General features: G+C 38.2%; 1 protein-coding gene across 1 annotated transcript in view; it reads right to left on the bottom strand.

The window, feature by feature from the left end:
- The window catches only part of LOC115340302 (dynein heavy chain 5, axonemal-like), a 170,749-nt gene that overhangs the window by 37,293 nt on the left and 119,165 nt on the right, over positions 1 to 14,291 (bottom strand). The window contains exons 64-70 of the mRNA XM_041123013.1: positions 13,467 to 13,622; positions 13,018 to 13,200; positions 10,765 to 10,935; positions 9,961 to 10,339; positions 8,567 to 8,838; positions 6,520 to 6,684; positions 1,706 to 1,973 (exon numbers count right to left, since the gene is read on the bottom strand). Coding sequence (XP_040978947.1) covers positions 1,706 to 1,973; positions 6,520 to 6,684; positions 8,567 to 8,838; positions 9,961 to 10,339; positions 10,765 to 10,935; positions 13,018 to 13,200; positions 13,467 to 13,622 — 1,594 coding nt within the window. The remainder of the gene's footprint in view (positions 1 to 1,705; positions 1,974 to 6,519; positions 6,685 to 8,566; positions 8,839 to 9,960; positions 10,340 to 10,764; positions 10,936 to 13,017; positions 13,201 to 13,466; positions 13,623 to 14,291) is intronic.

Below are 14,291 nucleotides of genomic sequence, written 5' to 3'. Positions count from 1 at the left end.
CCTATGAGGGATGGTGGCTGTCCAAAACTGAAATTTTGAACTCTCAAGGACAAATCTGCTACTTGCTATCTGTGCATAGTACAGGCTGCAAAAAGTGAAATGTCCTGAATCCTCCAATTAATACAGAAACATGAATCAGAACTATCAATTAGGATGCTGATCACGCATTGTACTTCTGCACATAGACTACTTAGGAAAACTGGGGGCTTAGCGGCCCAGAAAGCAAGATGAACATCCTAGCTTAAGGAAACATCCTGGAAGTGGGGAAAGATCCAGGAGGTAGGGGACATGCATGGAGGCAAATGCCAGGGGATGCCCAGGGACCTAGGCCAGTAATGTCCAAGACTGGTAGCTGCAAGTAGCTGCACAGCATGAAACCAACATGAATTTTTGCCTGACCTTCCCGGACCAGCAGCGATCTCTCCAATAGGAAGGGAAGTCAAGATGAAATGAATGCAGTACAGGAGGCTGGGAGCATGAGTGAGTGAGTGTGTAAAAAAAGCAAGTAGCATAAAACCCCTAATCTCATCCGTTCCCAAGTGAACCCCAGTATTCAGATCCACTATGGGTTGTTATTAATTGTCTTGCCTGTGACAGAGGCTAAGGGGTGATTCAGTAGCAGCTCACAAATACTTGAAGGACAATTACAAAGATGCTAGGGTGTATTGGGCCCGGCTGAGATGGAGTTAATACTCCCCATAGCAGCCCTCATAGAGCTGTGCTCTGCATTAGTAGCTAGAAAGGTGTTGATAACACACCAGTGTTTTGGCTACTGCTGAGCAGCGCTGGCACAGCATCAAGGCTGTCTCCCCAACATTTTTGCCCCCCCCTCAATGGCAGGCTGGGGCAGGGCAAGATCTTGGGAGGGGACATAACCAGGACAGCTGACCTAAACTAACGAAACAGATATTCCATACCATATGACGTCAGCTCAGATATAAAAGCTAAGTAAAGGGAGACGGAAGGGGGAGGCATTTTTGTCTTCCGGAGCAACCACTACGCATACTGAAGCCCTGCTTCCCAGGAAGTGGCTAGACATCGCCTGCTGATGGGAAGTAGAGAATAATATCATTTGTTTTTCTTTGCTTTCGCGCGCGACCTTTGCTTTCACTTTATTAAACTGTCCTTATCTTGACCCACGAGCCTTTTGTTATATTTTCTCCCCCCTGTCCAGCTGAGAAAGGGGAGTGATAGAGCGGCTTTGGTGGGCACCTGGCACCCAGCCAGGGTCAACCCACTACATAGGGTCAGTCTCCTGTCAGCAGTCCCAGATGACATAACAAGAAGCAACAGCCACAGCTACACACAGCAGCTTGGGAGGTTGAGGTTGGGTGTTCAGAAGAATCCTTTCTTTTCTTTGTCCAGTAGAGCACAGGATCTGTACCCCTCTGCATCCTTGGGTGGGGTCAACAGGACAGAAAGAGAAGAGTGATGGAGTGTACTAAGTTTAAGAAAGGACCACTGACCTGGCATTCTCCACAGGTTCTACACAAACAACAAAATCACTGTCAACTTCTGTTACAAATTATATCCATTTTCTCCCCAAAAGAGTCACGCTTTACACATCGCAAGACTGACTTACACAGTGCTGTATTTAGTTAATGAAACAACAAAGAATAAAGCCTAAAACACTGCACAGAGTATAGTGATACAGAGCAGAGGAAAAAAGCAAGACCCAAAACTCAAAAAAAGCATGGCTTCCTACCTTGAGGGGGTTCATTAGTAAATTTGATAGAAGACTGTAAAAGATTAATAGGAAACTCTGGGTGAGCCTCTGTAGTGATCCAGGTCCTGAAACTTTCACTCATAGATTCTGTTGTTGCAATGGTGTCCATTAATTCACTGAGAAACTCCAAGCCAAGGTGGCAGTTCTGTAGAAGAAGCCATCCTCCATCTTGCATGCACTGATTTAATAGGCGCCTTGCATGCACTTCCTGGCCCTGACCCATTGAAATGGCACGACAGGGAATATTCTGGAAGGAAAAAAGAAAGTTTCTTTTATATAGTTCTTTAGAATGATTATACACATGACGTATTGCTTCTGTAGGTCCATGTGTAGTTACACTGTGCCACAAAGAAAACCGCTAATATCAATGGAGACTGATTAAATTAAAACAGAGTAAACAAAAAAAGCAAAACCCTCCAAGCTGGTCTTATCTTCCACCTCCTGGAAGAAAACTAAACCCACTGGACATAATCTTTTTTTGCAGGTCTAACAAAGTCAATGGGATAAGACAATTGAAACATTTTCCTTTCCTCTTCCCCACTTTACCAAATAAAGCAGGGCATACAGAGCAGCATAGCTGCCTGACTATTCTTTTTCCTATGATGTGGACTATCTTGAGATGGACAGACATTAAGGCTCCACATAATAAGTAATGCACAGAGTAAAGCCAATATTTTTGGTGTCTTTTACTGTCTGAACATATTTATTTAATCTAACAGAGAACTGCCGAGGAAGCAGGCGGGACAGGAAAGATTGGTTCACATTAAGTCATTCCTTAGCAAACATCCCGTACTGTTAATTGGCAGCTCCAGAGCCCCTGATTCAGAGTTTGGTGATCAGCTAGCTCTAGCTAGTTTTCTAGCTGTTAGTTTTCTGGATTCAGAAGAGACAAAGACCATAAATGCAAACACAAGAAATCTGGAAATTTATGGAGTCTTTCCTTCAGAGGCCATGGGAGAAGAAAGCCAGTTGTTCAGAAAAACAGATGATACAAGCTCTCACAAGGGGATCTGAAAAAGACAAGCTGACACGGTTGCTATCAGAACCATACAGGACTGTAACTAATGTGCAGGCAGACCCCCTCTTGTTTACTCTTCTTACTTCCCTTGTTCCTGTTAAGTAAGTAGTCCCCTGGCTTAGGTTGGCTGCCTGACTCCTACCAGGGAAAACCAGAATTATCAAACCCAGCTGAGCATATTATTCTATATATGTGTTGAGGGCAAGGGAACTGATGAAAAGACTTGGTTTCATGGACAGTTTCCTGTTCAAGACCTACAGCTGAGTATCCCCCATGCTGTGAGCGATGAGCTGCATAAAGACTTATCAATCTGGGCCTATTTTCAGCTGGCTGAGAGCTACAAAGGTTAATCTTAAGTTTTCCTGCTACTGGGACTCTCTCACTGTGAAACAAAAAAGAAGGAATTGATCCAGTCCTAGACAGCATGGATGAGGCTGCCCTACTTTTGCAGGAGAAAAGGGTTAAGCATATGGACACAAGCTGTGCTGGGTCATTTGGCCTTAGGGTCAGAGAACAGGCCCTGACCTGATTCTACTGAACAGTATAAATACAGCTGCTGTATATGATCCTCCACATCCTGGCAAAAGATTTAAGAAGAGAATGCCAAAGATAAGAAAGCAGTTAAATCCTGCTCTCAGGTCAGTAAAACCTGAAATTGCAGCTAAAAGAAGCAAAGCTAAATAGCCTGTGAAGTTGGTTGGCTATGTGCTGGAGGAACAAAAACTTTACCCTTTCTAAGATGTATCTGAGTACAGCTAGCACTTCCGTAAGTCAAAGACTATGACTACCCCTGCAGAGTGCATAAATATTCAGTTGGTACATTATTCCCTAACAAAGCATCTGCTTAAAATTTGCTTTTCTCAGCAATGTTACCTCTCAAATGTACAATCATTAAAGGTTATGGAAACATCAAGACAAGGAAAAAATATTTTTCACTATGGATTGTCCTAATTTTACTCCTTCTGAAAGAACTCTGTCAAAATGTCTGCGTACAGAATGTTTCTCTCAATAGTGAGTCATACCAATAGATCTGTGTCATCTTAACACATCGCTATCCAGATGAAAATACTATCATTTTAGTTACTACAGTGGCCCTGATAGTTCTGTTGAAGGTTCTGTGCATCATTCCCTGAAAGAAGAAACTATCTCTACAATAATAAAAATACCTGGTTTTAATGAAGTCAAAGTGCTAGGCATAATGAACTTCATTTGAATTCAGAAAGTTAAATTTTCACTCCATCTTCAAGTGAAAGTAAAGGGGGCAGAAATCCAACTAGTTTTAAGATAGAGCTTGCTTGGTTTATAAACAAGGTTACATTGTTCAGTAGTCACAGATACTGTTTCCATTTCTTTGGGAGAAGGTTATGTGAACAACTAAATTTTAGAGTGAAAAATAAGTTCTGGTCACAAATTTGAACAATTCCAACTGCAGATAATGGATTTATATTGTTAATATCATACTTAGAGGTACCAACAGTACTGACAATCCATTTTAAGACTATAAATCATGCCTGTAAAAGGGAAATCATGGAAAAATAGGCCCAGCATGTATTTTGGAAGTTTTTTATCATTAAGAAGGGGGGGGGGGGGGAAGAACAATAAATAAGATACTTTGGAGGTATAGAATCACATATGTACCAAGATCAGATCCTTGGTGCAGCTAACCTAAGTCAAAGCTTTATTCTGGAAAAAGGTAGAGAAAGCCCAGGGAAAGACAGGAAGTCAGTACAATTTGTTGACAAACTAGCAAAATAAACACAAAGCCCTCTTGCAAATATTTCTGAAAACTGTAAATGATTTCTAGATATATTTTTCAAAAGCTAGAGAACTACTGAGGTGCTTCTCCAGTCCCACAATGTTAATATACATTTTTACTTAAAAAAAGATCTGTGTTTGTAGTTTGATTTGCAGAATCTGGGTGGGTTGTGTAAATTTGAAAGGTTTCTATATGCTGTGTGGTACGATCTTTACTTCAAATCAGACAAGAACTTTACAGTTAAACATTACAGTTAACTTTACATTTACAGTTGACATTACAGTTGAACTTCAGGTTATGACAGCCTAGCTGATGTAGCCTTGTTCATAAACCATGTGTGAATAAACAAGGCAATCCCTTTAGCTCTTTTGCAACCTCACTTTCTATTATTCTATACATGCTTCCTTAAAGCACGAAAACATATTAAAACTGCCCAATGCAACATACTTTCAGAATGACAGCAAAAACTGCTGTCTTTTAACAGTTCACGATTACAGAGCACCTTCTACCTACCAGCACTTCCCCAGACAGGCTGAGTTCCTGCTTAAGATTTGACAGAATGGGAGAGCATTTTGTTCCATTCCTTGCAAGAGTGCCTCTTAAGTGACCAACCAACTTCAAATGACTCTATTAGGAGGTTAGTGTCCCTCATCCTCTTACATGGCCAATGGGATAGAAATACTCAACTCCTCAATGCAACTCAGAGTTAAGTTTCAATCGTGTGCTCTGAATTGCTTTCAAAGGAGCTACTCGTTATTGATTACAGAAACTAACTCCTACTGGAGACAGCGTAAGTACGTATCTAGGAGTCCATTTCACAGGATACATGTGTTGAAGAGCCGAATAGGTGAATGAAAATATCATCACAAAGCTGACACCATAGACTGTGAAAACAGGAATCCAATCACAACCACCTAATGTGTTCACTTGGACTTGAAAAGAGACTAAAAAAAATCGCCCATTTCCAGTCTATAAATATTCTTGCAGTTAATTTCAAATCTTCTATAAAGTCAAAGTATCTCTCACATCTTAGGAAAAGGTAGTAGAATATTTTGTGAATAGGAATAAAATTGTTGTTCCAATGCATTGCTTCCAATAAACCTAAAAATCCTGCTCACCCAACTGCCATCCTTCTCCCTCCCTATGTCTGTATATTGGCTGGCTATCTGGCTGCACAGTTTTGGGGGACAAGGATCACATCAACAACTTCAGACTTACAATTCCTAAGTTGAAACACTCAAGAGAGAGTTAGTTCCTAAATTTAAGTACTCTTTATTACAGTCAGACAAATAAAATAGGAAAGTCCTGATTTTCAAAGAGAACGAGCATCTAAACTTTCTAATTAATAAGTTAAAGAGATTTGTGCGTGTCCCCCACCTTTGCAAGTAAGTCTTACTTAGTGCATATCAAAATCCTGCACCTCTAAATGAAGATGCATTCTAACAGGGAAAAAAATTTATGGAGATCTAATGTAAATAACTTCTTCTTGGGAAAATTATACTTGCATCTACATTGTGAACCATAAAACATAAAGCACAGAGTGCCTTAAAGTGATGCTGTGCTATAAGAAATGTTGAATGTCTCCATCAAGTGAACTGATTGAATGGTAGGGTATCCAAATTAATTTCTCTTGTCACCATATTTATGATTTTTTTCTTTATCTTCCTGTAAACATCATTACTGTCAGCTCCTACTGTGAATGTGACACAGTGTAAACCACAAGGATTGCTTTGTTCTTATAGTTAAGTCCTTTCACTACGTAACGGACTATCGTAGTCTGCTGGATAAAGACAGAGGGCTCATTGGAATCAAACAACTGGAATAAGCAAGAATGTAACATTTCCATTTCCTCAGTAAATGCATTTTGGCTAGTGCTCCAAAATTAACTTCCAGAGAACACTGGTATGAATACAAGTATCATAATTTGAACTTCTATAAAATGTGGAAATACCATTTCTAGTTCAAAGGATAGTTTTAAATGTCTTTATCAGCTCTAGCAAACTCAGTTTAGGAGGATACCTTTGATTTTGCAAGACGTTCTATGTTTTCAGTGGGGTCAGACCCCACTGATAAAAAGCATGTCAAAGGTGTACGACAGTCACTTTCTGTCCACATTGCTTCCATTTCAAGAATAAATCCTTCCACATATTTCCCTCCAAGAGATTCTGCAATGTAGTGTCGAGCCTAAAAAAAACCACAGTTACAAGAAATATATGCCTTTTATTTTTTTTTATTTAGCATTAATCACTGTTGTGGAATTTACCAATACCTACACTGGGAGGCCATGACTTTCTAAACTTTCATTTTTAACTTTGGTGTAACAAAAGTTACAGTCCGCCAGAGGCAATCATTGAAATTCTCAGATAGCAAACTTACAACAAAGAAAAGAAAGAATTCTGCTCATACAACAGCCATCATGTGAATATTGTTGCTAGAGGATGCTAAATGGTTTTTTAAAAAGAACTAAAGAAATCCATGCAGAATAGATCCACTGTCGGCTCTGAGGACATCCCAGATATTGCCCCTAAATTACTGACTGCTAAAGCTTGGTGGATAGCCAAACAAAAGAGTTTCTCTATACCAGCCCCATTCTTAGCTCTTCTAAGCATGTATTGTTGACACTGTCTCTACAGCATAGCAGATTAGACAGATCTTTAATCTGACCCAGTTACAATCTTCCATATATTTGTTGGAACTTCAAACAAATTCTCCTGTCCAGTGGTTATCCAGTTCAAGTCTCTTACACTGAATATCTATTTCTACAAAACATAAAGACAGATCAGACTTTATCCTTAAAGGTCAAACCTTCCCTATGCCTCTATTGTCCTCTTTTCAGAGACAGTTTCTAAAAGGACTTCTAAAGCTGTCCTGGTGTATGAAATGCTTTTTTGACTGACATGATTTTCCAACTGTGTAAACTACTAGCACAGATTCTGAGACATGTATTATGGAGAGAAACACCCGAACAAGGTGGACTGAGGAAGACACTAATTCCATCAAAAATAACTCAATCATCCACTATTAAGTGTTAACTTCTGCCCTAGCAAAGAGAGGTAACATTTTGTAACACTTGCGGAAACACAGTAGGGAAAGAAGAGATAAAGAAGATAATAACAAAAAGGATCCCCTCCTTCCTCAAAAATTAAAATAATTACAGTTTTTGAAACCACTGTTCAGAGACATTCTTCCTCAAAGACGGTTGTGCAAGACGATAAGAGTGTTGATAAATGATCAGTAGCAGATTTATTGCTTTGGTCTGTTTAAATTGTGGCAGACGGAGCTCCCATACTTCTCTCTTATTTACCAGATGAAGAGAAGAAAAGGAAAAAGGATGATGGGGTGGGGGGGTCTTGTTGAAAAAGACCATGGAAAAAAAACATGAAAAAATGGTGTCCCCTACATACAACACAGATGCTATCACAACATGTAACATGTAAAGTTGAGATATGCAGGAAATCAGAAGTACTAGTTTCCAGTGTAGCTAAAGACAAAAAAAGTGAAAAGAGGATACTCATAGGCTCATACATCTTTTTGACCTACATAGAGAAGAAAGATCCAAATATCACAAACTGTGGAGAAACTGCTAGTCTATTGCAGTTTCTTTTACAATATCTGCCATGAGACAGTCTTAATTATTACTTCCTCAGCATGGAGGGTAAGTAAACAGTTTATCTGCTATTTTAGTGCACCTGTCATCAAAATGAACTGTTCTCTTTCCACTTCTGTGAAAAAATAGGGATGTATCTTCTGATTCACCAGAAAAATGCAACTTCTTTACAAGTTTCATGGCTCCACTTTAGAAGCGCCACACAAAAAGAATAGTATTTGTACAGCTCCAACACACCTTATTTCATGTTTCGCAATGCCTCTTCTAATTCATTGCAATTAAATAAATTAATATTTCTTTCATATATATTTATTATGAGGATTTCAATATCTGATTTTCAAAATAGCTCACTCTGGAATAAATATTACGATAAAAACAAATTCAAAGAATATAAGTTGGAACTAGCAGTTCTAGTGGAGATGCCACAAGGCATAACAATTGTAGAAAAGCATGTCTTACTTGGGCAACGGTATGATCAGGGCACCAGCTACGCACTAGGAGCAGTTTACGGAATTGATCCAGTAAGCTGTCATACCCATCAGGAATAACAGCTTTTTCAGGTGCTTCTTCATCAAACCAAGCTTTCCAAGACTTCTCATTCCTAACAACTTGCACCAGAAGTTGATTAAAAGGGTACAAGCTAGATAACTGCACAAGATTGAGCCATGTCATGTCAAGGATCCACTTCTTTGGTTTTGGTTCCACAGAATTCAGATCCAAACTGGCACCTCCTGTAAAGTGAAAAGCATTATACAGGAAAACAACCATTGTTAAACAGAAAAGTGACAAGTAATAAAAAATACTTATTTCTATAATTTAGGGAGTAAAAATCTTTTTTAAATCAGGACATGGAGACCTACAATTTGCATAGAAGAGTCATTTACCAAAGATGGATTGGGGAAGTGGTCTCAGTGCCTCCCAAAGCTGGTATCCCAGTAATTTTTGTGCTACTTTTTCTCCATCTGTAGAGCTGGAACAAAACTTGCCTGCCTAAAAGGATACTCAAACCCAAGTCTTCAGACCAGATGTAGAAAGGACCTATGGTTAGTCCAATCTCCCTTCACCTAGACTACAGAATAAGAAAGCACATCGTGTGTTCATTTCCAGGACTGTACAACTTCATCAGCCTCTCAGCTCAACCACCACTCCAGCATCATGCCCATTTGCACCTCCAACACAATTGAGTCACAGCTGAACATAAATAGGTGTCTGCAAAGCAAACTGAGATATTTGGATGGCAAGTACCTGACTGGATTTATCTTATCTCGGTACCTAGTTGTACTTATCATATCTTGGAGACAGTGTGGTCCACCCCCATCAAAACTTCATAAAATTTACTAAAATTTTTCATTGTCATTGTGTCTTAGTAGTGACATGCAGTGGTGGCATAATGCAACGGAGGCTACATATAACAATGTTTTACAACATGTAACAGAAATCCACTTTTTTTATACTGACACTTAAATGTGGTACAAAATCAAAAGAGATTTTGCTGACTGTCTCCAAGCTCACAGACAAGGTGGCAACTCAAAAAAGGTACGTGGCAACTCAAAAAAGAGGCATACGGGAGAAAACTACGGTCTTTTACAAAGTAATGGCCTTTTTTTTTCTGTTTTGAATGTAAAACAGTTAAATATCCTTATCTAAGCATTATTTTGATAATGAATAATCTATATTATTCTCATTTTGGAAAATTCGTCTCTTAATTCCTTCTTGGGCTATACATGCTTTCATTCACCAGTTAAAAAACATTAGATCCACTGGATGCAATGTATTGTTAGTGTAAGCACTGCAAAATCTGAATTTGGCAGTTCACAGACATATGTAAATTGGAACATTTTTAGAGAAATTACCTTTGCTCAGTGTCTCAAACTCAGTGTGTGAAATTTTCTTGGCCTGCAAGTCAATCTTCAGTGCCAGAAGCAATGTAAACAGGAATCTGTGATTTTCATACAGCCCTCGAACTGTATACTTGAAGACTTCATAGGTGAGATGCTCGATTATATACACTACCCTTTTTGCTGTGATCTGAGATTTCCGAGATCTTTCCACTGATAGGTCAAAAATGCCAAGGAACTGCCGTAAGGATGTTTGGTACATGACATTAACCAAGCTCATTTCCACAATTAGGAAATAAAGGATGCTACCACGACCAGCAACAGGCCGATACTCTTCACGTGCAGTATTGATTTTCACCTCTGTCTCCGCTGCTATGTTTAATTTTTCACTGACCTTAAAATTAATTGAAAAGACCATGCAGATTAAGTCGAGTCATTTGTGATTTATACTGCACAAGCAAAAAGAAAAGGTCTTGATTAAAATCACAATGGTATTTTTAGTCAAGCTTTGCTTCCCTGTGTCAGTGTTTCAACACAGACATTGTGTCTTCATGTGTTCAAACACCAAGCACAATGGGATTTGATTCAAACTTACACCTGCGAAGTATGCCTGGAATATAAAGCAGTATCCAGATAATAGTTTAATTTTGCAACATTTTAGGAAGAAAAAATGATAGTGTTTCTACTATTTATTTGTTAAAAGTCAGATGTTATATAGTGGCTCTGAATAGAAAAAACAAAACCAGAAAAAAACACCTGTCTACAAATAATCTTTAAATTACAATTATGAAACGTATCTGCAATGGATTCAAAATTCACCTCTTCTGCTGTTGTTTTAGTGATTCTTAGGACTTCTATCAGAGACTCATCTTCAACTAAAGAGCCCTCTGTACTGGTTAGACGGAAGAGTAGATTATCTTCAAGCTCCTGCATTTTCCTCTTGTTAGATGTCACTTCTTCCATCAGTTTGACTCTTTCTGCCTCCAGTTCCTGTATTCAGAAATTTTCCTTACAATATTTAAGATTAAATCAAAGAAAGATTCCTTATAATGATACAGAAAACATGTGATTTCACACACGATAAATTGGGGGCTTTGCTGGTTTTTCTATAAAATGCATAAATATTATATACTAAAGTAATTTATATGTATACTGCATTTATTTGATTAATGTAGCATACTGAGGAGTGAAAAGACATCAGAATTACTTAATGAGAATGTTCTTCAGATTCTCTGTTCATGCTCTGTCTTTTCTTTGAACCAAATTTATCCAAGCTCCATTGGCTCTGGTTATCTACACCAGGACATTCATCTCTTATGAGACAGAAGAGACAGAACAACCATGATTTCTTCATATCTGCTAAAGGGAAGAAGTTTAATAAATGTTGATCAGCTGCAAGCATGTCCCTGTGCAGCAAGTAGGGCTGACGCTAACCAGCTACGCTTGCAGCTTTCTTCAGCTGATACGCAGCACTTGATGAATATTTTTCAGTGAGTATATTTTTGCCCCAAAATGCAGTCTAGGTGTTGCTACATACATTCCATATGAATCCTCTAACAGTTTTGTCCAGGCAAAACACCACAGAGCAAGGTTATCTGTGTGGGGGGGAGATGAGTATGTATCTCTTTTTATTTGAAAGCTTAAAAGTAGAAGCTTATATGTAGGTCACAAGAAACCAATTTCACTTCTATCTTGATTTAAACAGTCTGTCTCCCATCTGAGGTAAATTACTCAATCCCAGCCACTCCTGCCGATGCTGTTCAATTTTGCTTACATAAACATACATCTACTGGAGTAAAGATTAAAGGTTTTGCATCCCTAGCATTTGTCCCACCCTGCTAGTGGATAGCTTTCCCTCAGTACTTGCTGTTGCAGCTTTTCAATTTTTCATTGAACAATTCACAGGAAGTTTGGGCATAACAATGACTTTTCTAGCCTCTGGTTGTGACTGTCAGACTGAAGGAAGGGCACTTAAATTCCAGTCCTTACTTCAGCAAATGCTTGTTTGAGCAAAGTGGAAAGGTGTTGGCCAGAGAAAGTGACAGCACCACTAAAGCACACTGGTTAGAACATGCTTTGGGAAGTCAAAGGAGGAATTATTTCCCTTAGGTGGGGAACTGCTCCCACATGAGCAAGCCTACCTGAGTTACTTATTCAAAGCAGCAGCTCTGCTAATCCAAAACTTAATCTTTGTTTACTTTTCTCACAAAGACACAATTATGAAATGTTCAATTTGAAATAAATAAGTCATTCAATCTGATGTGAAATACAACTTTTGTGCTTTCACTTTAATGAGAAAATAAGCAAATATTACATTTTAGTGTAATTGGACCATAGCATTCATGTATTTATTGGTGTGACTGCCACAGTAAAAAAATCACATATGTCCCCAGTGCCTATGATGAATTGACCCCTAATTTTTTGGATAACCAGGCTGTTAAATTAGATCACACAGAAAGAAACAGGAACAATCTAGGAATTAAATTATTTTGGAGGATGTCTCAGATTTGGTATCATGAAATAAAATTCCTGAAAAACACCCAAGAGAGGATTTTCTTCTTTATATTTGCTTTCACGTAAGCAATGCAAATTTTAGTAAGGGCAGAGTCAATTCAGTGTTCAGGGCTCCTTAAAAATCTCATATCTCCTTGCACACTAGAGCCTGGCTGGCAAAAGTGATTCAAGTTTCTAAGCATTTTTTCATGTAATTCAAATTAAGTTTAAAAAAGAATTCAGAAATAAAAGAGATTCCTGATTGAACAAGGAGCCTTTGCTATATGTGAAGGAATAAAGATGCTTTATGTATGTCATGTATATGCCTGTGATGTATTTTTAATGAATAATTTTCTTTCTTCTCTTTCCAAGGCCAGATCTTAAAATAAATGTTTAGGTCTCTCCGTTCAATTAAAAACCAGCACCACACTGTCTTTCAGCAAATGCACAATCCCCTAAGCTTTCATTCACAGTTTTGTTCTTGCGTTTAATGTCACCCAAGACATAGAATATATCCATTCATGGTGCAGATACTGAACAAGCCTTCCCTCTATATAAATAGTGCAAACTACTACATACCTGTTTTTCTGTGAGGATGACACGGCCAAGGAGCTGATCTTCCAGCCCTTTCATAGTAACAGTAAAGTCAATCACTGTTGTTCTTGCACTGATTTCTGGAGTATAGGCAGGATTAGCCAATTTTGTTGTCATATAAAGGGTAAACCCCTTCATCAGATCTACCTCCTTGTCACCTACTTTCACCTGAAAATCAAACATATTACTCAATTGTCAAAAGCTGAATTCAGAAAAAGTTATTTTATCCAGTGAAAAATAGATTAACTCTTTTTTTACATTTTCATTTACACTTTTTAAACTTTCTCCTTAAAGGGTAAAAAAACCCAACCCCATGAGTTCACTGCTCATCTTTCTAAGCATTGCAAAGGTGTGAATCTCAGCAGTATCCACACTACCAGATACCCAGCATCTGTCCTACTGGTTTTTACTTTCATGTTCACAATTCATCTTACTTTGTGTGCTGAACCAGATTTTATGAAATTTTTTTCCAAGATGTTATCAAGAGCAGGATCAAGTTCCTCTCCAACATCTTCTATTAACAAAGGTCGGCCAAGGGACAGGCAGTCCTCTATATGACATCTGAAGAACTTGTGGTTCATAGCTGTAACCTAGGAAAATTGGTTCACAATATAGCATGCCTTTGCAAGCACATAGAAAACAGAATAAAATCTATTGCAGCTTTCAAAAATGACACTCATCCTGGGATATCAACACAAATGATTAAATTTTAGGGACCAACACTCACCTCTGCTGAAATGAATGGAAGTTTTGCTTTAAGGTTAACAGAAAAGGGGATTGCACTTGATGTGTTTCTTTATTGTTATCTATTTATTTATTTACTTATCTACATATCTATCTAATCACTGTAGTATCTTAATACCCTTTAAATATTAATGGTTTTATGCTCAGAACACTAATGTGAAGGAGGGAAATATTATTGGGTTCAGACAGGGAACCAGTATTACATAGGAGGCCTGGTCTCACATCAGATGTTGAATTTCCAATTCAGTTCTCATTTCACAATATAAAGTCTTAAAATTGCTAAAAATCACATAGGCTCCTTTTCACTTATTTAAATTTAATAAATCTAACATAAGCATATTTGAGATGATAATTGAATAGCCTTTCCAGTCATCTGTTAAGTCGTGATTTGGGGGTGGGGTTTTTACCACAAAAAACCCTAGGATAGACATATTTTTAAAATAAATCTTGTCTTGCAGGCAGTGCTCTTTGAAAAAGGTATAATTAAAATATCTAGAGGCACATTTCACAGTCTT

The sequence above is a fragment of the Aquila chrysaetos genome, chromosome 4, assembly GCF_900496995.4.
Source record: "Aquila chrysaetos chrysaetos chromosome 4, bAquChr1.4, whole genome shotgun sequence".
Lineage (NCBI taxonomy): Eukaryota > Metazoa > Chordata > Aves > Accipitriformes > Accipitridae > Aquila > Aquila chrysaetos.
The sequence above is the reverse complement of the archived record's forward strand: the minus strand, read 5'-3'. Positions and strand labels throughout refer to the sequence as shown.